The sequence below is a fragment of the Stegodyphus dumicola genome, chromosome 1, assembly GCF_044657685.1.
Source record: "Stegodyphus dumicola isolate Sdum_Otavi_A_Nest chromosome 1, ASM4465768v1".
Classification (NCBI taxonomy): Eukaryota; Metazoa; Arthropoda; class Arachnida; order Araneae; family Eresidae; genus Stegodyphus; species Stegodyphus dumicola.
This window is the reverse complement of record NC_140768.1, coordinates 282,827,235-282,853,718: the sequence shown is the minus strand read 5'-3', so window position 1 is coordinate 282,853,718 and position 26,484 is coordinate 282,827,235. Positions and strand designations below refer to the sequence as shown.

General features: G+C 30.0%; 1 protein-coding gene across 3 annotated transcripts in view; it reads left to right on the top strand.

Annotated features, from left to right (window-relative positions):
• Nucleotides 1–26,484, top strand: part of Nrx-IV (neurexin-4) — a 76,757-nt gene that overhangs the window by 7,068 nt on the left and 43,205 nt on the right. For 2 of the 3 annotated variants that reach the window (XM_035365426.2, XM_085807874.1), the window contains 6 exons: nt 5,850–5,991; nt 6,151–6,351; nt 10,653–10,822; nt 12,786–12,953; nt 17,662–17,820; nt 23,204–23,282. In XM_035365426.2, the coding sequence (XP_035221317.1) occupies nt 5,850–5,991; nt 6,151–6,351; nt 10,653–10,822; nt 12,786–12,953; nt 17,662–17,820; nt 23,204–23,282 (919 nt within the window). Of the gene's footprint in view, nt 1–61; nt 259–5,849; nt 5,992–6,150; nt 6,352–10,652; nt 10,823–12,785; nt 12,954–17,661; nt 17,821–23,203; nt 23,283–26,484 lie in introns of all 3 variants that reach the window. The other variant, XM_035365428.2, reaches the window with a different exon arrangement.

Sequence of the window (26,484 nt, the reverse complement as noted above, 5' to 3'; positions counted from 1 at the left end):
ATAGTATTTCAATTTAGATGTTTTGAACTATTATGAATATGTTTAAATTTGTTCTTCCTAGGTCTGTACTCATGGACTGCAGGTTATAATGATTATTTTCAATATTTAACTGTTAATTTACGCCGTAGAAAAATTATTCATATTATTGCTACTCAAGGTCGTTCGAACACAGATCAATTTGTATCTGAGTACTGTATTCAATTTAGTAATGATGGTGATACTTGGAGAACTTATGTTTCTTCTGACGGTTCTACACAGGTTCGATTGCTTTCTGTATTCATGTTCACATTGTTTCCTGATGCTTAACTTTCTGTTGCATGAAATCCTTTGTATTTGTTTGTTGCTGCTGTAGCTTATTTTCTTTTTTTACTTTGTCATGCATACTTTGTTGGATACCCTTTTAAATATATTTTTTCAGTACATGTTATGTTGTTATTTAGTGCATATTATGCTATGCTTGAAATAGTATACATTCTGATAGTTATGTTGTTTAAGACGACTACCTCCACCAAGGATAAACATTATTTGTAACAATGAGGAGCTGTCTTAGGAAGATTTCACTGCTGATATAACATAGTTCAGGTCAAAATGGCTCATTTGAGTTATCAGGGGTAGCATGTGAGCAATTTCTAGTTCTGAAATTTTATTATCCTACTATATTGTCAGTGCTTAGATATTAGTACTATAGAATTATTTCATGGACTCAAAAAATTATTTGTGTCTTATATTAGTTGCTTAAATTTCAGCCTTTTTCTCGACTGTAGTAATAACTTTGAATGTTGATATTGGGAATGACTGCAGTGGGCTATTAGCTGCCTTAAGTTGAATCATTTTGTACTGATATGTGCGTCTTTTTAAACCTTTGCGGCACAGTGTGACCGGTCTGAACACACCTAAAAATTGCCTTCTGTACGCATGAAAAAATTGAATTAAAAAGAATTTATAGGTTACTCTGAACTTTATTTATAGTAGATGACAGCTCAACGCAAACCAGTCCATATATTTTTTAGCCATGTTTAGTTTTTTAAGACCCTCATTTTTCAAAGAAATCTTCCAGATTTTTAGGGTATAAAAGGAATTGTTTGAAAAGAAATTTCTATTTTATTTTTTGGCTGTATGCTAATCTTCGTATTCTATATTAGTTTTAAATTTTTACCTTGAAATCTTGCCTAAAATCAAACGGCGAACCCTAGGTGTGCCCAGACTGGGCTGACCGATAATCTAGGGCAACTGAGAATCTTTATTCTTTGTTTCTCCGCATCTCATTGGTCAGTTCATTGACAACAATGCTCGTTTCAGCACTCTTTTCGAAGCTCTATTCAAGTGTGCCCGCTTTGGGCACACCCACAGAATTAAAGGATAAGTGCTATCTTCACAAAATTTTACTTGTGTACTCCTCTAGGCTTAATTAGACTGCCTACTTTTTAAAATTTTTTTTTTTTTTAAATTCAAAACTCCAACTTAAAAAGATAGCGTGCTGGAAAGGGTTTAACAATTTGTAGCGTTCAGATATTTGACTGCAGCTGAAAATTTCCTTATCATACTGTGCTTGAAATTTTCTGTTAATTTCACTCAACCTGTGTTCACAAGAAATTTCATCACAGCATGCAAGGGTATGCAGGGTATCAACAAGCGAAGTCCGATTACCATCTAGCTACAGACCTAGAATCTCAGCTTTTAGATGACCCTCATATTGTTTTATAACTTCTCATAATCCCATTTTTCTGTCATAGAAGCAAGGAAAATTGGCATTGGTGCTTTTGAAAAGAATGCTTAGCTTAATGTCCCATACTTGACATTAGGCTAAGCATTCTTTTATTTTTCTTTCTTGATCAGTTTACCATGATCAGGTCCTGTTGACAGGTCTGGACTTCATCTTGCTTAACGTGTGAATTGTATTATCTTGCAGCATTAGTATAATATGCATTTTGTTGTTGTTGTGTGTGTGTAAATATAACTAACAATAGCAGTAGGATTTCTGCTACTGTTCGCCATACCTACAAAAATAATTTGCATACTGTTACCGCATGGTATATGCTTGTAAGTGCATACATATTATTTTCATGTAGTATTTAAAATTGTAAGATAAAGTTCCAGTTTGATTTGAACTAAATATATGTAGGTATAATGCATGCACATTGTATTATGATAACCAAATTAAAATTTAATGTGTAAAATTTAATGATCTGCATGCATTTTTAAATTATTATTTTTGAATTTTTTAAATTATTATTATTATACTTAAAATCATGTATTTTGATTTTACTGTCAGCATTTTGCTATTTGGTTTATATATAAAATAAAGTTTCATTAGTTTGGGTTAAAATTTTTAATTTCTTAATATAGTTCAATTATATATTGCATCACATTGGTATAGGAATGCAGCAATATTAAATTTAAAATTAGGCAAAAAAGCAATCTTAGTTTGGCATAGATTGTTGTTATTTTTTATACAGAAGCTATACCAGTCTAAGATTGCCTTTTTGCCTAATTTTAAATATTTATTGCATATTGCTAAATGATTTATAAATTGCTAATTATCTATAGTATATTGTTACATATTGTTCAGTTATGTACATGATTATTCAGTTTTGCTTTTATTTTTTGCTTTACATTTTATAGAAATCTTTTTTTTTTTTTTTTTAAACTTTTCATGAAATAGTAGTTATCTTTTCTTTTGTACATTGATTATACTCAAAAATGTCAAGGCATATTTTTAAGAGAACATTAGTAATAATAATTTAAATTTAAACTTAATTTGCTTCTGAAGCCTTCATTATAATCGTCCCATAATTGTTTTTAATGGTTCTGCTTTTAGTGTATTTAAAGTTTTGTACTTATGATCTTGCTCCTATTATTTTAAGTAATATTTGAAATTTCCAATATATAATTGTGTGGATAAAGTTCATTCCATTTGGGCTTAATGCATCTGCTGCATTATAAAATGCCTTTTCTTGTTTTTAGTGCATTTTTCCCCCCGTTATTTCTTAAAATTTCCCTTTCTAATTTAAAAATCTTAATTATCTAATTTGTTTTTAAAAATGTATTTAGTAATAATTGTCATATCCAAAATTGTTAGGATTACATATCAGCATAATATTAGACATGTTTGTTTCAATTCATAAAATGTCTCTTGTGTTTTGCCACAATTGTAGTATCACTGACATTCATGTTAAAAAGGCAGTAAATTAAGTCATTTTAAAAGATTTCTAGTCTCATTAATTTATGCATCTCATCATGTAATAAATGGGAAAAAAGTGTTTTTGAAGGAATTGCATTTAAAAAATGATGGGAAGAGAGAAACCATTAAGCTATGTTTTAGAATTTTTTATTTTCTCTCGGAAATTTTAAGGAAAGCTCATAAATTCACGGAAGAGAGCCATAGACTGAAACATAGTATCATAAAAAAACTTAATTCAGAAATGTTGTATAACATATAAGAATGTTAAAGCAATTTTACTGAAATGGTAAATTTTAAATTCTCTAAAAACAGCAGACCTACAGTAAAAAATTTCCATGATCTCTTCCACTTCTCTTGTGAAAAGTAAAAATGATTATTTAAGACATATTTATTCTTAGTTTACTATTATTTAGTGTTCTGCACTCTGTAGCTCTTGGTAATTCACATTTATAATAAAAAAATCTTTTGTAGCCAGCACATGATCTCCTGCCAGTTTCATGTTAAGACATGGAATTGGCAGAATAACTACGAACTTTTAAGTAAACTATCAGCTTCTGGTTGATCATGTACCCTACATGCTCATTCCATAATAACCAAATTGTATGTCTCCAAGTTTTACAGACTTAAAATTTTCTCAAGGCAATATCTTCTAAGCTGTGACGATCAGCGGATTTATTAGAAATTCCCAAGGCTTCCAATTCCATTAGTTTCTTATCAATTCGAACATCAAATTAACTTCCAAATTATTTTAAACTTGTATCAAAAAAAAGTATTTTTAATTTGTATCAAATTTTGTATGATATTAAATGTTTCCGATGCATTGGATGCATTTTTGTTCCACCTACAGACCTTCCCACCATTTCTTGTTTTATTTTTTCCAGGAAGTTAATTGTAGATTTTGACCTGTCACTGCTTGCTTTGTCTAAATGCAGTTCTACTGATTGATCATACCATGTATAAAGAGATGGTATTTCATATTTGAAAATTGGGTATAAAACATGTTTCTGATAATATGTGGAGTTGATCTTAACATTTGTCTCGATTCTGTTTATTTTTAACTTGTTATGTGAAAAACCAGCAACAGTCGTAAACCCATAGAAAAACTTTCTGTAACCCTCTGAGCGGCACGATTTTTGGATCTGTTATGAAGACCTGCGATTCTGTTTATTTTTAACTTGTTATGTGAAAAACCAGCAACAGTCGTAAACCCATAGAAAAACTTTCTGTAACCCTCTGAGCGGCACGATTTTTGGATCTGTTATGAAGACCTGTATTCAAAGACACTATTAGCTAAATTTGTATATTTACTTACTTTAGGCTCTATTTTCATAAACTTACATTTATTAAGATGATATTTATATTATTAAAGAAAGTAAGAAAGCAAAATATCATAAATTATAGGTTAATATATAACGAATGACAAAAAATCTCATGACTGGATAAAGCCGGCCATAATGCTCAGAGGGTTAAATTCCTTGAACCATGTTTTAAGATTTTGTTTCCCCTCTTTGATGATAATACATGACTTTTTATTGCAGTCATTTAAGTATACCAAAGATTCATGTGTTGTGACAGCATTTTGGATTTTTGTCTGGATAAATGTTTCTTATAAAATTTCTGCACCACGCTCTGCTTTGGCGATATGTCACGGAGAAAGATTATGCTCATTATGTTTTTTTTGCCTTTTTAAGATTCAAATCAGCATGAATCACTTTGTTTACAGTTGACACTGAACATATTAGTGATTTTGCAACTGTTTTTTTTTTTTTTTTTTTTTTTTTTTTTTTAGTTGGTGAATTGTCTTTTAACATTAAAGAGAAGGTATTTCGTATTTGCAACATTTGCATACTTTTGCAACTTTTGCATACTTTTGCAACATTCAAGACATTTCATTTTTTCCCCTTGGATACATATTTGGAACAATTTTTCCACATAAAGATAAATTTTGAGATTTTTTTCTTTTGACAACATTACCATTTGTAGCTTTAGATATAAAAAAAACATGGTTTTCACAACTAGATTTTGAATTTCTTTGAAAGAACACAGCCTTCCAGCCATTGCTTCTTTATAAAAGAGATATTTTGCAAGAAAGCATGTAGCAGATAATAATTTATACTTTCAAAAATATAGTGGCAGTTAAAGAAAATTCCAAACAGATTTTTTTTTTTAAACAGCAAATCAAATTCTAAAAAATGTGCGAAAAGCCTCTGTTTTAAGTTTCATAACTAATAAGAAATGAAAACTGTTTAGATTACTAATAACTTTTAAAAAGAAATGAAATAAATTAGTTATTTTATATTAGAGTTTACCATATTCCATTTTTTTCACAAGAAATGCAATAGGATCACATCTGAGAGCCACATATGGCTTGCGAGCCACATTATGGCCACTTTTGGTACATGGATTGGCAAGAGGTAATAAATAATGTGAAATAATTTAAGAAGGAATAAGTGCAGTTGATTGTTCTAAAAGAAATAAAGCAACATAAAATGTTCCAATAGAAAAATGGTAATAAATAATATGGAAAATGGTAATTTTTTCCTTCTGTTTTGTAATTCTTAATTATATTGTACTGTTTTTTTTTATAGTTATGGAGACCTATGTGTTGGATGAAGATTATATTGATAGTGTTGTGTTTTTGTTTTTAACACATATTATGTTCTTATAGCTGTTTAGAGGCAATGTTGATGGAGACACCATTAAGTTCAATAAATTTGAAACGCCAATTATTGCCCAGTGGATTAGGATAAATCCTACTCGATGGAGAGACAGAATATCAATGAGGGTAGAACTGTATGGTTGTGATTATGGTGAGTATAAAATTATTACATATGATGTATGATACATGCAAATTACATTGCATAGTTACAGATATAAGCCATAATTAAATATTATAAACCATTGCTTTTAATTGGACATTATTATTATTATTATTTCCTATTTCATAATTAGATCTTCTTATTTTTCAGTTAGTGAATCTGTGCATTTTGATGGGAAGAGTTATTTTACCAAAGATTTGCGCTATGCAATTGCTAGTGACTCTGAAATGATTAGGTTCAGATTTCGAACGAACAATGCTGATGGAATCATTATGTACAGTAGAGGTAGCCAAGGTGATTTTTTTGCTCTTCAATTAATGCACAACAAGCTTCTACTTAATATTGATTTAGGTAATTATTTTTACTGTTCTTTACATACATTGATTTAGGTAATTTTTTCTGCTATACTTTGCATACATTCTGTTATAACTTTTTATAACTTTATTCTTTTTATTATTTCTTTCTTTCTTTCCTTTTTACTTCTTTGTACGAAGTAAAAAGGAAGTATTGTAAGCACGAAAACTTTCAGACATCATATTTCAATGCAAATATCCATTTTCACTGCTATCGAATGCAATTTAATGATGTTTTTGCTTGACATCTCTTCATAAGGACAGAATAAAGGACTCTTTTCCCCCCCAAAAAATTGTAAAACTAATTTAAAATGAATTGTGAAGAGAATTTTCCGTGGCGTCTGTGCATACATGTCTCACATAATTCAAAAACGAGTAGCCTCAAAACGTTGAAATTTTGTATATAAGATTGCTATAGCATGTAGATGTGCGTCTCGTATTTTGGTTGCAATCGGTTGCACCAAAAGTTTATAAATATATGTATATATTCACTCTGTTACTCGGCTCGGTGATCTCAGTTTCTTTATTCTTATATGTTTGTAAATTGTGCATTTTTTGCTTTAAAAATGATTGAATTATGCTGTTCCTATCTTCCGGTTAAGGTTTTTATGCCTTTATGCAATCTTTTTAGAATTATCAACAATTGAAAAATTGTTTAAGTACCGCTAAGCCTAATAATTTTTGCAGTCAAAGCACATGATGTATGTGATTTGTATTCAATAGGAAAACCTCCATCAGTTTCAAACATAATAATTTGCAAAGTTTTCAATACCTTTATTTTTATTATTTAGTTTAATTTAAAAAATAACTGCATAATAATAATAAACAGATGCTTAATAGCTGGCAAAAAAAGTAACAGTGATTAAAAATGGCAGTAAAAATGAAAAATATGAAAAATAATTAGAATTTGTAAATTAAAAGAAAATAAATAAAATTAATGAATCAGGAAAGCATTATCATTTGATTATATATATAAAAAATCTGATGTGTATACCACATGACTTCCTTGTGTTGGAATATTAAGTTATATGCATTTTTTCTTGCATTCCATTTAAACTTATTGGATTGAATTAAATCTACTTCGCCGACAGTGCATAAACCACAATAGAATAAATGCATTCTTTAAAATTCACTCTAGTATTTGTTTACCATAGCGACACTCTGGCGCTAGATTCACTTAACAGTATTAATAATTACATAACAATAAACTTATATATTAATTATATAACGGAAACTAAGTTAACTGTTATATAATCCAATAATTTTATAACAGTTAACTTATATATTTCGTTCATATTATAACTCATAATGCACAAAATTTGTATCGTTTAAAGAATAGAATTATCTAATCGTTGCCACATGTTCTATTCAAATACTAAAATAAAGCTAGAATGATGTATAAAAGAAATTAAGCAAACAAAACAAAAAAGAAACAGTTTTTCGCAGATGATTGAGTATTTCTCATTTAATTAATTCAGTTCTCACTTCGCGAGAAGGCAAAAATACATAAAAACTCAAAATATCTATATTAAAAATTACGAAGTAAATCTCAAACACTTATTTCCTCAAAAAAATTCCAGAAAGACTTAAGCATGATTTAATTGGCAATAATAAATGAATGCGTTATCTTTGTTGTTGCGAAGCTAAGTTTCTCTAGATTGACAACAAATCGACTAGTCTTCTATTTCAAATGTAAACATCAATGGCCGCCATTAAAAAAAGGCTTAGCGGCAATTAAACAACTTTAAAATTGCTGATAATTTTAAAAATATTGCACACAGATTTACTAAAGGCATAAAATCCTTAACCGGAAGATAAAAACAACATAATTCAATCATTTTTAAAGCAAAAAAGTGTACAATTTACAAACATATAAGAGTAAAGAAACTGAGATCACTGAGCCGGGTAATAGAGTGGATATATATATAAATATATTTATATATGTTTGGTGCGGCCGATTGCAACCAAAATACGAGGTGCACATCTACATGTTATAGCAGTCCCATATACAAAATTTCAACGTTCTGAGGCTACTCGTTTTTGAGTTATGCGAGATACGTGCGTACGCACGTACATATGTTCGTACAGACGCCATGAAAAATTCTCTTCAGAATTCATTTTAAAGCAGTTTTATAATTCTTTTGAAGGAAAAGAGTATTTTATTCTCTCCTTACGTACAGATATCACACAAAAACATCGTTAAATTGCATTCGATAGCGGTCAAAATGGATATTTTCGTTGAAATATGCTGCCTGAAACTTTTCGCGATTACAATACTTCCTTTTTACTTTGTACAAGGAAGTAAAAAAGAAAATGATTACTTCATATATAGCATAAAATATAACATAGATTGCTGATAATTACATTTATAATAAAGCATATGTTATAAATACATTAGAGAGGACACTTCATAAATAACATAAAAATAATATAACATATATATATATATACAATATGTTGTATGATCTTGAATTCATTTAGTGCGAAAACAAGTTACTACTACTTGCGCAATTGCTGCAAAGTAAGTTAATAATAATTTATTTACTAAATAATATTGATTAATTGATTATATTATCTCCTAAGTTTAATTAAAGTAGAATAATCTTAAAAGAGTGAATCCATACTAGTAAGTTATATTTTGAAAGATGTTTTGAAGTAAATTGAAAGTAAAATGTGAATAATGTTTTAATGGGGACTGGAATTTAATCATCATGAAGAACAAAATTTCAATTGTAAAAGGAATAAATTAAAGGCAAGAATTAAATTAAATGCATGTAATCACTGTCATTGATCGAAAATTAGTAGACTTTTCAAGGGGAACAAACCAATTACCGTTCAATGAACAATAATTAATAAATAAATACGAAGGTGTTTCATCTTTACTCTAGCATTAAGGCTAAGCCAAACACTTTGAAGAGAACACTTTGACGACTCCCCACTAGAAAGAACGTAAGTTAATTAATACTTTTTCTGGCCTTTATATCTTCATGTACATTCACTTTTCTAATTATATTTTTTATTTTTATGTTATTTTTGATTTGTTTTTACAAAGTTTACATTATTTATCTTATATTTTATAATCTTCTAATGTTTATTTCAACTTTATACTTTGAATTCTATTTCATAATGACAGTTTCCAATGTTTACTTTTTACAAATAATATTGAACTCAAATGCATAAACACGAGGGTGTCGGGGGACAGTTACTCGAGTTTTTTCGAAATTCACTGCAGAAATTGCTTTTCACTCAAAATTGAATTGGCTATAATGCTTCATGGGAATAAGTTCTTTGAATATCAGCATTGGTTCATAATCCCTTCTATTCACGGAAATATTTGGCCTGACTTGAATTGCCGGTTTGGCTTAGCCTTAATGCTCAAGTAAAGATGAAACACCTTCGTACTTATTTATTAATTATTGTTCATTGAACGGGAGTTGGTTTGTTCCCCTTGAAAAGTCAACTAATTTCCGGTCAATGACAATGATTACATGCATTTAATTTAATTTCTCCTTTTACAATTGAAATTTCGTTCTTCATGATGATTTAATTCACATTTTAATTTCAAGTTACTTCAAAACATCTTTCAAAATATAACTTACTAGTATGGATTCACTCTTTTAAGATAATTCTACTTTAATTAAACTTAGGAGATAATATAATGAATTAATCAATATTATTTAGTAAGTAATTGAATGAATGTAATTGATCTTTGTATTAGCGGTAACTGTAATTCGACCCTAATATTGCCTATATTGCCTTCCAGTAATTTTAAGGAGCAGAAAGTGCTAGAAGTATCTCAGAAGCATTAGTGGAATCTTGAAACACACAGTCACTTTGTTTTAGTGGAATCTTGAAACATGATTTCTTTGTACTGTCGCTAAATAAGTTTCCCGTAAATTTGTATCTGGTCATGGTCAGTAAGCACAACTCTTGGCGCAGGTGCAGATATTGTAAGCATGTATCTGATGTGCTGGTATTATGTCTCCTCATATAGATAATCAGATGCAGATGCCACAGTCTCAAAAGGTACAAAACAAAAGGGCTAACTGTCACATCTAATAAAGTTAAATTAGCTGCATATCAATTTATTTTTTTTTTTCCTTGAAGTGAAACATTACTTTTTCCAAATGTTATTTTAGGTGTCTGGATTTTATTTTCTTGTTTGTGTAGTACAATTTCATGTAAAATATATGTGAATTTTTTGTATCAAAAAGCTTGTTCATTTTAAAGTTACTTTTTTATTACATATGCAAATCACACAAATTTAAAATACTGCTATTACAAAATTTCTTGTTTTAGGTGGTGAAGGAATTTTGACAAGTATTTCAGTTGGCAGTCTTTTAGATGACAATATGTGGCATGATGTGCTTATATCACGTCGCAGAAGAGATATTACATTTTCAGTTGATAGAGTAGTGGTTCCTGCTAAAATAAGAGGAGACTTTACAAAATTGAATCTAAAACGAGAAGTGAGTGATTCTCCTGAAATTTCTGTTGCTGTTTTTGTGCTTAAATAGTGTACTGTTTATTTTTTATAATCAGTTTGTAATTGGGTATGAAGTAGTTATTGAAATTGAAGATTTTGTTAGAATAATAAATTAATCGCTCTCCTCACAAATCAGTCTTTTCAGTAAAATAAAAGCTATCTTAAGTTGGTAGAAAATAATTTTTATAAAATTAAAATAACATAAGGAAGAACTTGGAAAGAAATTATTCTGCTATTAATAACATGCGACATGACACATAATTAATTCTCTTTAAAGAAAAATAATTTTTTAATAAAAGATAATATTAATTTAATGTGCAATGTTTATCTTATAAAACTAAATGGTATTTGATTTATTTTTCATCAGCTTAGTATAAAATTGTTGAATTATTTTGTATTTGAATCCATTTTTTTCTAATTTTGTATCTGAATATTATAATTATATGTAATATTTGTCATTTTGTATCTGAATAACTCAAAATATTTCATTACTGCCATATGCTAATTATACGACTTGGTGCAAAATTTGATAATTGATGATTTAATCAAAAATAAGTTTTTATAATAGTATTGATAAGAGCTATTCATATTTCTCCCTTTTCCTCTACTAAATATATAAATATAGTTTAAACAGAATGAATTACTAATATTTTTGCTAAACACAATTTCGCTGTGTAACTGGAAGTATGCTTTTATTTAATTGTCACACTTTTTAATAACTCCATATCTGTATAATTTGAAGTGTTATATTTATCACATAAGTTGTTATTTTGCATATCCCTCCCTTAATCATAATTTTAATACAGAGACCACATTAGGTTTCAATTATGCATGTTTTTATAGACTATGATTAAAATACTTTTAAGTAAAAGATTATGCAGTAGTTTTTTTTTTTTTTTTTTAACTTCCTTTTACAGAGTAAAGGAAGTATTGTAATCACGAAAAATTTTGGGTATCATATTTTAATGAAAATATCCATTTGACTGCTATCAAATGCATCTCGCATAACTCAAAAACAAGTAACCTCAGAAAGTTAAAATTTTGTATATAGGACTGCTATAACATGTAGTTGTGCACCTCCCTTTTTGGTTCATATTGGCCACTCCAAAAGTATACATATGTATATATATGTATTCCCACTCTGTTATTCAGCTCGGCGAGCTCAAGTTTTTTATTCTTATATGTTGGTAAATTGTGCATTTTTTTGCTTATTTAAAGTGATTGAATTATGTTGTTGTTATGTTTTGCTTAAGGTTTTCATGCCTTTACTTAATCTGTATGCAATAGTTGTAGAATTAGTAACAATTTAAAAGTTGCTTAGGTGTGATTAAACCTAATAGAGCAGCCATATTTGTTTACATTTGAAACTTAGCAGAATAGTTAACTCAGTTTCTGCACCTTCAGTGTCTTCAGTGGCCGAGTGGGACCAAAAATAAACTTTCACTTTTGTGCACGAAAAAATCTACCTACTTGACTGCTGGCTGAATTGCTTGTTTTTGCACAGGAACTTTTAATTTTAATCGTAAAAAAATTTTTTTTTGATTGTTTTAATTGTATTTGATGTTTTATGTTTTTCTATATTTTTCAATTTTTAATGAAGATGTCTTGAGTTTTTATGTATTTTTGTCTTGCTGCGAAGTGAGAATTGAATTAATTGAATGAGGAATATATCTCTAATGAATATGCTCTCTCTCAAAAATTTCTCTCATTAGGACTGTTAATATAAACAAGTTTCTTATAATAGTAAGTGAATTGTAAATATTCTAATGCATCGTTAGAGAATCTTTTGCTTTTTTACTGAATGGGGAACAACTTTTAAAAATAATGTTAACAAAGAAAATGTAAAATTTTATATGCATTTTAAGTTTTAAAATGGTTGTTTTGTTGATTGTTTGCATGTTTTATAATAAACAATGTGTAAAATGTTATTAATATTATTTTTTTAGATTTATGTTGGAGGAGTTCCCAATTTTAATCAGAATGGCATTGTAGTTACAGAAAATTTTACTGGATGCATTGAAAACCTTTTCGTTAACAACACCAACCTTATATCTGAACTAAAGGAAAGGCGATCACAATATAGACAGTATGGAGATTTACAGTTTACTTGTCATGTAAGTATATGCCTTGTGTGAAAAAATCAAATATTGCATATGTAAATATCTGAATAATTACAAATGTTATTTTATATGATAAGATAAGCAGATATATTTAAGGAGCAGCAAGGCTTAATAAAGGTACTTAGAAAATGTTTACTGCCCAGTTAACATCCCATAAGTATCTTGAGGTGCATCTAGTGAGGATAGTATGAATGTAGGGAGACATTTTGCAAGCCACATACCAGCAAATTCTATAAAAAAAGGAACCTAGAAGGCAGTGTGCTATGTATTGCTCCGAAAAAGACAACAATGGGAAAAAATGCATAAAGAGACTTGCATTTAGTGTGAAGAATGTAAAGTTGAATCATGTTTAGAGCCATATTTTAAAGTTTACCACACCAAAAAATTTTTTGTATAATAATAAGTAATATTGTTAGCTGTACAAATTAGTTAGAATGTATATTTATAAAAATAAAAAGGTTTTTGTGTATTTTTATATTTTTATTCCATGCACGCTAAAATCATGTGAGCCTTTTTGTATGTTTTTTAAAAATTAAAAAACTTTTAAACTTCATTCATTATACTAATTTTGTTCATAAAGGTGTGAATAGTAATATATGAAGATAGAGGAAAAAAAAAAAAACGCCTCATATTTCAGGACCAGAATGTATCAAAATCGAGCAGTATGAGAGGGTTAATAATTAGGTATAGTAATTATACTATAATAAATAATCATTACATTTCTTTCTGATTTTTGTGCTAAAATATATATGTATAATTATTCATATTGGCTAGAGGGAACAACACAAATTTTATTTTATTGAAGGGGGGGGAAGAAAAATATTCTTGTAATACTGACAAATGTCACATTACCATACTGGTAAATTGTTAGGATTACAATTCTAGTAAATGTTGCATTAAATCAGCTACTTGGATATACCCTGCTTTAATAATTTGAAATCTTTTTTACCATTTTTTTATTGTGTAATGCAAAAAGCATACTTCTAAAAATTAAAGTTCTATGATTTTTAGTAACCATATTTTTCAAAGTAAGTGATCGAATATGGACTGTTCATGTAAAATTCATAAATTATGAAACAAAAAATTTCAGCGTGCTTGGTTTTCAGGTTTCAAGTCAATATGAATCTTAATTTCTGCTCATATAAACCAAAGGTGCAAAAAATGTGATAACAGGATGGACCATAGCATGGGGAATTTCACTTCTTTTGCAGTAAATTTCTTTATTCCAGCAAAGAGAGGACCCTCATGTGATCCCTCCCCTGCAGCGCATAATTAGCACTTCTAGACAATTGTAAGTGTTTTGGCAGAATGCCAACCAAGGTTGCATTTGTGACAGTCAAACTATACTTTGTTTGACCTAAACTTTTGAGCAAATGTTTCATCTTTCAGCTTTTTAATGTATTTACTTAAAAAGCTAAAAATGACATCTTATTTGCATTCAAAGAATAACAACAAATGTAGTGTTTTTATCCCTTTTCAATTTAATTAGGTTAACAAATAAATTATTGCATTCATTCTGAATATTAAGCTATAATATATCATTTTAGTTTAATATTTATTTTTGAAATTTCCTAGGAAAAATATTGTGTTTTTCTTTGAATATACATTTAATTGATACATAGTTTGAAAGTTTAATAATGCCAGCATTCTGTGTATGCCATGCAATGACCAGTACTTTTCATTAACACATTATTTCAAAATCCTAATCTACCCCACAGTAAAGGTACTCTTTCTTCTATTGGTGTGCATTTGCACCATGCGGAAAGTATTTGTCTTGTGTCAGCTCGAAGTTTGTGTGTAGCTATAACCATACAACTAAATAAAGATTTAATGCACGTCTTTCTCAACAATCTGGCAATATTATCCAAGTCTTTGTGAGGCATGCAGGGAATTTGCTTTGCCCTACAAAATTGTAGCACAGTAGATTAAAGAATTAAATGAGTGTTATACTAATTTTGTTCATAAAGATGTGAGTGCCGTAGTGTGGGAGACATGTTTAAACTGAGGCATTATTGTCAGCGAAGATGAAGTGCATGCAGCTGTTGGCATGTTGTTAGCTATGGATTGATTCCAGGTAGTTTGTGAGTTAGTCTAGGAGATAGGATTAACAGTGCATTGTATTTTAAAAGAATATCTGCATATAGGAAAAATTATGTGATGTCATTTGAGGAAAATGCAGGATCTTAATATGGTGTTGCTCAAAGTCATTTGCAACACTGTTAATACCAATATATATATATATATAAATTCTTTGCATCATATCATTTTAAAGATATATGAGCTACATCATACAAGTTAAAACTGAAATACCATTTGAACGATTGATATCATTACTGTTTGCTATAAAAATAAAAAATGCACCAGAACCCCAGCAGAAAGTTGTAATGATTCTGGTGTACAACTTTGATCACATGATTCCATTATATATTGTACATCAAAAACATGTCAAGCATCAGTACATGGTATTATTGTTCATTTTTGCAATATAACTGTAACCAGTATTACAAGAAAAGCAATTTCTACTGAAGAGAACAGTTTTTTTCAGAATCCTCTTGTCATTGCATGGATTCATGTAGTGCAACTTGTAGCTGATTTGTTTGCTCATTTTGGTTGTGAAGTGCTCTGTCATTGATTATATTCACTAAATTTAAGCTGCTGTGATTATGATGGGATTTTTAAGAAGAAACTACATTGTGGCATTTGTTCTTTAACTATCTGAGAGACTTTTCAGGCAATATTTTGTTCCATTTGAACCAGCAACTTCAGATACTATGTTTCCATATTGCTAGCAATGTGTTTTACCAATGCTAATCATTATATCAAAGGACAGTTAAAGTTTTACTGAGGTATTTCTTTTTGTATCAGTGGTAAACAAATAGTTGCTACTTTTGAAGTTCCAACCCTCAAATTTAAAACGTTATCTCTAAGTTCTGTATTAAAGTACTGCTAATTTTTGTGAAAAAATGTGGCATGTTGACTAATATTTATCTGATACTTGTTTAATGATTATTTTTATGCTATCAAAAGGTAAGATTGTTGTAATTATGTTGTATAATAATTTTCTAAATTTTTGTGTCACAATTATAATTCTGTTTAATGCCTCAAGTGTACTTTTATTTTATCACTTATTTGTTTTCTAGTAGTAATTTTTAATCACTAAAATTAGTAGATTCATTGATTACAAATTTCAGTGATGCATGAAGTTAATTCATTATACAAGGTGGGCTGTAAGTTTTTGCAGATGGCAGTTATGTGTTTCTAGAAAACCATATGCAAAAAGCATGGGTATTCAAAGGGCTAATGAAATGTCAATTCTGAGGATTTTAGTCACATGGAATGCATCACAAGTTAGCTGAAGCCATTTTATGTCTACCTTTTACAAAAGTAATATTTCTTATGCAGCTGTATGGTGCTTGTATTATTTATACTATGATTTATGTGATGTTAATCAGTACCCCCCTTCCCCGGGGTTAATTTGATTAAAACATATATCAGGAAGTTCAAATACTGATTCTACCATAAACGTGAATTAAACAGGATAACACAGTTAAATAAACACTGTTGACAAAGTGAAGAAAATATGGCATCAGCTGGTCCTTAAGGAATGATCCAGCTTTTTGGCACTAGATTTGTGAGAACTGAAAGGCTGTGCTAAGAGTACCTCGATCTAGCAGGATTGTGGCGTATGCCATATTTCAAATTTGTATATGCATGTGATAACAAAACTACAAATATGTAAGATACTAATACTACCTGTTTTACTGTATGCAGATACTAAAACTACATATTTTACTGTTCTAAAGTGAAACATGGACTTTAAGTAAAGGCATGCTCAACGGACATGTTTAAGTGAAAAATACTCACAGTATTTTTTGGCTCAATATAAGGAAGAGGGACATTGGAGAGCAAGATATAACTTTGAACTTACAGGCTTTATATAGCAACCATAAATAATACAAGTCATCTGTACTAATAGGTTAAGGGGCCGGAATTCTCCCGGAAGAATTGTTTGGAGAAACCATTGAGATCTTGACATTAAAAAAACCTGAGGGATCATGAATTAAAGGAAGACCACCAACTAGGTGGTTAGATGACATCAAAAAAGACTTAAAAAGTTTGAAAATTAAAAATTGGAGAGGAGTCGCTGCAGACAGAAGACACTAGAAGGAGCACAGGGTTGAGGCAACCAGGCCCTGTAAGGGTCTGTTGTGCTTGTAAAGAAGATTATCATGCAGTTAAAGAAATGTTCCTCTATAAATTGGTTTCTCAATAGCCTCCAAGCAGTCTGGATATTTCTTCTGTTGACCATTTTTATGGTGGTATCTTAAAAGTCACGAGTACAAAAATAAACTGACAGTAGTAACCCAAATGAGTCAAAATATTCATTATTAAATAGCCACAATATCTTGCTCATGTATCGAAATGCTTTTGAAAATCTGTAGGCTCGGTTGCAAGAGTGCCAAAAACACAAAGGTGGACTTTTCAGTGATATTATTTTTAAAATAAATTCTCAGGTACATATTCTGTAAAATAAAAGCTTGACAAGTTGTTTTTTTTTTTTTTTTTTAATTTGATTTCCAAAAGTGAAAAAAAAAAATATGGCCCACACTGTATTTCATTTATAATTATGTTATCTAAGAATATTAAAATGTTTATTCATTTCAAGCTGTTCATTTTGTTAAAGTGTTAATATTTTTATTAGTATGATGCTGCTCCTCCAGTAACTTTCATCTCATCAGATTCACATTTAAGAATATCTGGATATAAGCAACAAATTATGAACTGTAGCTTTGATTTTCGAACATTCAATGAAGATGGAATGCTACTTTATAACAAGTTCTCTCAACAAGGATTTGTAAAGGTGTGTATTTTATTAGTTTTGATTTTATATTTGAAAATTTATCTAAGAAGTCTTTTTTGTCTTAGTAATACTTCTTTCCATGACCAACTAGCTTTTCAAACTGGCAATAACCAGAACATCGTGAAATTCATATCTTAAGCAAAAGAAATGTGTTTGCACCTTAAAAAAAATATTTTATTACTTATGAAACCTCAAATCATATAATTAAATGTTATGCACTCCTTGATAAAATACATCAGCAGTTTGTTCAGATTATAGGTTTAAAATGTTAAGAGACATTAACGATAAGAAACATTGAGATAATTGTTTGTATCTAAGGCCAAATAGTTAAGACTACTGAAACTGGTAGTCTTACTCATACTTTGTTACTCATGAATGAGCAGGCTGTCTGCATAGAATTTTTGTATTTAAATGCAGTTTTCTCCTTACGTAAAAAAAAGTACACATGCCAGTTTCACTTAGAAAATCCTGTAGAAGGTTTCTTAAAAGCAAATTGCCCTGGAGTGTTTTAGCATAATGAATAAAGTTGTAGAGTCATTAGGTTCTTTTGAAACAGGAGAGGTGTAAAATGTGCAGTGCCCTACCACAAAGGCATGAGAAAGGGAGGAAAAAATATTGTATAATGAACTTAATCATCCTTATGTCCTTTTATTCTGAATGTTTTATGCACAATAAATTAATTTTTGTTTTTTTACAGAAGAAAAACAGCAATTTCAAATTTAAAACAAGACCATGTCAATTTTCCATGAAATACATAAAAAATTTTCTATGCATTTCAAGGAAAAGGTTTCAAGTGAATGTTAATCTAAGTTTGAATTTTATGTAACTTGAGTTTACTATTTGAAATTATGTTAATATGAGTGCAAAGTAATTCTTTAGTTTTTGAATTATTGTTTAACTGTGGCTAACTGTATTTACATGCATTTTCCTTCTGTAGTTCCTCCAGCTCTTTCAGCTTATTATTTAGATTAGATTAGGTTTATTGGATTATGAAAAGCACCTTAGTGATATGGGAAGGGTTCTGTCTAAGGAGGAATGCATTCATGAAGGATTTACTAGGGCAAATTGGGTTATAATCACTTTATATATGAAAAAATCACAAAAACATGCATGTAGGCAACCTGCTATGGGATTTTAACCCAAAACAAACAACTATTGTTAAGCAATGATATCTTCATCATGATATGAATAAAAGAATTTATGATACTAATGTTAAATATATTCACAGGTAAGAAAGCAGATTTTTGTAAGTAATAAGAATTTGATACTGGTAATTTGGGAAACTGATTGTACATCTATTCTTATGTACTTTTAATATGCTGTGTTTTCCATTTAAGCTTAATCTTCAGAAATGATATGTACCAAGGGAGATAAATGCTTTTAACTATGAACCAAAAAGGTCTTTTTTAGTGTGCCATTTGGGCAGGGTGTCACAAGGTGTGATAGTGCTTGTGTAACAACCTTTTGTGGTATCCCTACTGTTGCCAGGATGCATTGAGGAGACTACACTTTCTCATTAGAAATCTAAAAAAAGTTACTATTTAAAATAGCATTTTATACACTTGTGAATGTTTTATTATTTCTTCAATGTGCTCATACATTTGCCAGTGATTTGCCAAACTTAGTGATTTTAATTAGGAAATGTCCCCTCCCCAGTTTACGATGAAGTGCAAATTCAGCACAATGCCCCATGACAACTGCTTTCCATACTTTAGGTAGGAGTAGATTATTATTTTAATGTTTTTCTTAGAGAAGGGGAGTATAGTTGTGTTATTGGCAATTTGCTATTTCTCCAAATATGCCAAAAACAGGATCTGTTCTTATTGATGATCATATGATTGGTATGTATGCTGTTTAATTTTTAAATAAAAATATAGCGGTGAAATGTTCACTCCCTGAGTTACCTTTTTTGACTAGTCGTGTTATCTCTACAATATTCATATTTCATTGCTTAATTTCCAAAGGCACTGTCAGGAGTACAAATAAATCTCCGCCTTTTTGGATAAAAAATTGTGCATTTATTGTGAAAGAACGGTATTTTATGTTTTATTCAAAGTATTCTCCATCATTAGCCACTACTTCTTCATACCTTTCTGGCAGCATACGGATACCACGTTGGAAGACTGCTTCATCTTTTGAGACTATCCATGAATCTACCCAATTTTTAGTATCTTCATATGACTTAAAGGCACTACTGAGACAGACTGTGCATCATCAATTGAAACAAGTAATGATAAGAAGGAGCAATATCTGGTGGATACAGTGGGAGGAGGAAAACTTCCCATTTGAGTGTTTCTGAGTAGGTTTCGACCAGCACTGCGATATGTGGACGAGCATAATCATGCAGGACAATAATTTTATTGTGTCTGGAATAGTACCGAGTATATTTTTCATCGAGTGCTCAACTCAGTTTCATTAGTTGTGTTTCATTGAGAACCCTGGTAATGGTTTCATTCAGTTTGAGCAACTCGTAATACACAACACCAAATTTATCCCATCATATATGAAACATGATTTCCCCCCCCTTGAATATTTGACTTGGCTGTCAACGTTGAAGCATGGTCAGATGGTCCCCATGATCTTTTCTCCTTTGCATTATTGTAGTGAATCTGATTTTCATCACCAATGACTATACAGTGTAAGAAACCTTATGCTTATGCCTGGCAAGCAGCTTTTCACATGTAAAAAAATTGGTGTTCAACGTTTCTTGGCATCACTTCACATGGAACCCAATTTCCTTGCTTTTGAATCATTCCCAATGATTTCGAATGATGTGAAATTGCTTGAGTCACTCCTAATGCAAATTTTACTTGCATTTGGCATTGAATCTTCATTCAATAATGCTTCCAATTCCACACCTTCGTATACTTTTGGCCTTCCACTACATTATTTGTCTTCAGTATCGAATTCACCATTCCTAAACTTTTGAAACCACTCATAATAACTTCTCTTACATAAGGCAGCCTCACCTTATTTATCTCAGATTTCTTCAAATTAAAGAAATAAAACAAAAGTTTTCACAAAGGAAACTTATTTGGCTCAAAACTTGACATTTTCACACGAAAAAAAAAAATATGGTGAATCTGATACAAAATCACTAGCATTTGAAGAATGTTTTAGTAGCAGATGTACAATCATAATGATATGACATTTTACATAAGGCAGTTTTAATCCAGACTTACTGGTGGCCCCATTCTTTGTCAAATGGTGGAGACTTATTTGTGCACTGAATAGAAATCGCTGAACTATATTCTTTATTTAATAGATGCACATGCTTTTTGGCATATCTGGTGTTCTCAGCTTAGGTTTACCACTAGTACAGTTATTTATATATATATAAGCACATATACACTCTTGTTAAGCACTCTTGATAGACACCTTTGTTACCGATTTCAATAGCTTATGTAAAATTTGGGAAGAAAGAGATGAAAATGTCATTGCATATGATTTCATAATGGAGTGGATTATGCAATTAAAAGAGCCACATTCAGTTTGCCGGTGTGCTTTTGCCCACTCTTGGTAATCACCATGTAATTGTCTTGTGTTTAAAGAAGTAAAATTATTAAAGAAGAGGAGCTATGTAAGAAAATACAGTAATTAATTGTTTTTAAACTTGAGGGGTTTTTATGCTGACTTAGTGCTAAATATGGTACAATTTAAAGTCAAATCTTTTTTATGCTAACTTTGCGCCTTTCTGTCTTCTCATACGTTCTCATACTTCTCATATGTAACATACTATATGTATGTTATTTAAGTTAAAGGCAAAGTTATTGCAATAGTTAATTATTGACAAAAAATTAAGCTTGAAATACCTGAAGATTTTAGAATACCGTTCCAGAATAATTTACATCATAATGAAAATACATTTTGTAAATGCTGTAATGACAGTACTATATAATTTTAAAAAAAGAGCAGTATTTATGTATTTTAATTTTAATTTTTTTTCAAATATATATTTATGCAGTAAATTTTAATATTTTATGCCATAAGGCAGCATTAGTAAAACTTAAGATTCTGTTGTTTACTGTGTTTGTATTTAACTAAACCATTTAACTAAAACCATTATTAGCAATTAGTTGCTAAATGAGATATTTTTTCAAAAGTCGCTTGTTTTATTTGAAACATGTACATATAGCAAAATATGTTTTCTTACTGCCCAAGAATTTGCTTGTGAAAATGTAAAATCCTCAGAACGCTCATGTGAAATAAATATTGTATGAGTAATGTTTAAAAATATCCTTTTCACCTTTTGCTCGATTCCTCCCCCTATCATATGCTGCCTCCATGGTATTTGAACATTATAATATGCATGCATATTTATATACTTAAAAGGTTTTGTGGGTATATTGTTGAATGAAATACTACATATTCATTCTCCATGGATGATTAAATCTATTGCTTATCTCAATTAAAATTTTCATCAAGAATATGCAACAGTTTTTATAATTTTTAATAATTTAGTGATGTTTTTGATCAGTTTAATTATCAAAATTATTTTCAATAAAATCAAAACTGCGTGACAAAGAGCAAAGTAGCTATGTTTTGCAATTAAAATATACTTTTTTGGGAGGGGGGCTAAGGGAGTAATGTAATTGCTGTTCTAGAAGTTTTCACATTGCTTTTATTTTTAATGAGGTTTTTGAAGTGAATTTGTTTATTAATAAAGCTTCACATTATGCTTAAAAAGTTTAGTTTAAATGTAACTTTTCCTGTCTCAAAAGAGCATGTTTACTAATTTTGCATATAAACTCTATATAGAAAGATTATCATAATTTTTATTGTGTATAGCAAAGATGACTTTAGTAATTACTTATAAAAAATCATTCAGTTAATTTACATAAATTTGCACTAGTTGGAGTTATGGCATATAATCTTAGGTGTATTGATTCATATCTGTTTAATTGATTAGGGCAAGACATTCAAAGGCTAACTATATAGAAGAGGGATGGATTTGTGGCCACTTTCTGAGGGAAAATGACTCAATCACATTTACACAAAGTGGAAACTAAAGAAATGCCTGTATTACTAACTCATTTATTAGTATTCAAACCCATGTTGACTACCAACATTTAATAGTCTTATACATTCGGACATTGGTGGATCATTAATTCACATATAAAACAGCAGTTGTTAATTGTGGTTTACATACTGAAGATGTTTTATCTAGACATAATACTCTTTTAAAGATGTTGAAATCAAATTTTATTAAGAATCTTTTCATAGATCCAAAACTAAATATTTTTACATATTATGTAATAAAATTATAGGCTTTTAAGTATTTTATATAATATTTATGAGAAGCTAATTTTTGAAAATAAACACCAGTTGTGATATTTTTCAAGTTTCTTTTTGTATAATTGCATTGAAATTTACTCTTATGTAGCTTTATCTTCAAAAAGGCAAAATCAAACTTGAAATCCAAAGTGTGAACACACCTAAAGTAATTACAGAACCGTCAGAAAGTAAGTTTTATCTGTTTATTTTGATTACATTCTGATCTGTTTATCTGTGAACTTCTTCACAAAAGTATGATTTTGTTTTGGCAGAAGGAGAAGATGCATAAAAGTAAATAAGTATGGAATGTTTAATCACAAGTGATTAAGTGTGGTTGAAGGTATTACCCATTTTGCTTCCCACCCCAATGAATGCATTAAAATAGGTTTGTGTATTCTTAAGAAGAATAGTACATTGAATGCTGTTAATTGTACTCTGAATACTGTTTGTAACTGTTCAGTGTAAAAATCTATTATATTTTACTATTTTATTTTATATCTTTTAATGTGCGTAATAAAACATTGTCAAAATATTCCAAGTCAACTAATAATCCTTTGCTTTTGGAATTTTTTTTACTCTTATGTATTTGGTATTAGTATTTGCCAGTTATTGATTACCTTCTTATATTAAACTAGTATTTTCCTATTGTTAGTTCTGATTGTAACCTGATTCGCTAGATTTTATAAAATGAATTTTGTAAGACTTTTTCAGACTAATTATTTTTTAAATCAATGTAGAGAATTTTTATTTTTTATCCTAGTAAACCTCTCAATAAACTATTCTGTTAGATCTCTGAAACTTGTGAGGCTGACTGGTAAGGCAGAGCCTTCATTAGTTGCAGTTTTGAACTGTGCTTTGGGGATAATAATTCCGATTAGCTCCTATTCCTGATCATTTCCTTTATTTCATCTTTATTTAAGGTTTTTTTTTAATCAGGTGTAACAGCTTACTGAAATTGATTTTTTAAAAAAAAACTAATTGCTGATTTTGAAAGCAGTTATTTTCTAACATTTCTGTATTTCTTTCTGTTTTCTGCTCTGAGTTTTTCCACATTTGATTTTTATTTAGCTGTTATTTTGATGAATTACAGAAAGTCTAGCTGTAAAACACATAGCGAAGTGCATGTTATTGTTGCAAGTAATGATTTTGTCAATTAAAATTGCTCTCAATTTTTATAGTTTCAATTGTTCAAAATGTAATTTTTTATATCAAATGTGCATAAAATATGCAAATTGATTCTTAGTTAGCTAAATCTTAACTTGTTTTAAGATTTGCTTAATTTATACATTTTGTAAAAAAAAAGATTGTTAGAAATATATCAATAGTGAATTAATGACTTTGGGAAACATTTTTCAATCGTTATAAGTTTAAAAGGACCAATTAAATGCTGAACATTTCTAAATTCAAAGTATCTGATCAGAGGTATGCATAGAAGTAGCAAGAAAAATTTATTAGTTATTCTTGGATATGTGAAATGAGTTTTAGTATTTTTCATCTCAAATTTATTTGTAATTTCAAAGATATTCTGTAATAGCTAGATTTCAGTACTAATGAATTGTATATGAGAATATATTGTTATTTATGTGAATAAAGTTTTAATGCTTTAAATGTCATTGATAAGATTTCAATTATTCTGTTATGCTGCACCAGTATATAATTATTACCAATAAAAATTATCCTGTAATTATTAAGCATAAGGAAAAGGCTCTTATGTCATTGCTGTCATAAAATAAACAACTAACCTGAAATGTGTAAAATGTTTATTTAGTTTTAGTGTTAAAGCTTAGTGTGATCGTGCTTTTCTGGATAAATATAATTTTTCTTCCCATAATGATCAAACAATTATAAAGGATTATTCATCAGCTTGAGAATAGGTCAGAATGGATTAATACTTATAGCATGTAGTGAAAGAATTATTTATGTTGAATATTTTGTTAGAATACTGGACCTTTGAAGAAGAAAAATTGATTTTTTGAAGATATGACCAATTATATCAAAAGCAGAATGGACTATTAATTTATACAGGGTTCAGTCATATCATTATGACCATGTATCTAATATTCAGAATATGCAGTGACACAATGAATATTGTAGTCATTTTTCATGAAGGAGACTCAGTAAGTTGGTAAAAATTTGCTGCTGATATCTGTGACCTATCTATCTGGGGTGCATCTTGGAGACTCTGTTAGTAAAAAATTCATCAACTCATAAATCAATTGAAGTAGTCTCGCATGTGTTTAGTTGGGATACTTAAAATATTAGATAACCAAGAGCATAAACTCTTACTCCTCAAACCATTCATAGATATTTCAGGTATTATGACATGGTGCCTTATTGTGCTTAGGAGTATTATTATTCTCCAGGAGCATGTCCATTCTTTTTGTCCTTCATGGGTGCATCTGATTTCTAGCAATCTAGAGACAGGATCCTCTAGTGGGAATCGCTAGATACAAGCAATGCCTTGAAAACTTTTTCCGGTACGGAATTCTGATTTTAGCCTACTTGTATTCTGCAGTTATATCTAAGCGTCTGTTGAAAGTTCATGCCTGATAAACTGTATTCCATTTAATCAGTGGATTCAAAACTGTGATGTTTTGGGAAGATCCTTTGGTCCCAAAAAGTTTTGGGTAATTTGAGTAGTATTTGGGTCTTACTTCGAGTAGTGCACTTATGGTATTAACACTGTGCAATAGGATACATTTCTGATTATGCTGGCACCTTCTTGTTAATCCTTGCTGGCACCACCTTGTTTTAGTTAGATTATTGATCCAAGTAACTAATTAATTACCATAACCAAGCATGTCTCTGACGCTCATCTATAGGTTCAGTTCTACAACTAATATATCAATTCATTTCATTCTTTAAGTTGGGGAACATTTTCAGCTTTGCAGCATGTATGCTTTTCACAAAGTTCTTTAATGGTAGCAATCTTAACTTTGTATAAGGGCGAGTCAAATGAAAGTGAGCCAACCCCTCCTCAGCAAGAATGGTTCGGTCCATCATCTGCGGCGCATGCGCGTAGCACAGAGACAGCCTTCATTTACGAAAGTGGCGCGAAAGTGTGAGGCTAAAGTTCTTTAAAGCGCTCTTACACTGGGTTGAAGACGGTAGCGTGACATAATGGATGCTCCAAAAGGGGAACAGCGGGGTGTGGTCAGGTTTTTGACAGCTGAAGGTGTTTCCCAACATGAAATTAGTCGCCGTATGACTGCTGTGTACGGTGAACATTGCATCGCATTGGCCACTGTGAAGCGTTGGAGCAAACGGTTCAGAGAAGGACGTGAAAGTTGCAAAGACGATCCAAGACCGGGCCAAAGCCACCTTGCAATCACCCCCGACACAATTGCACAGGTTGATGAGCTGATTAGACAAGAACGGAGGATAAGCATC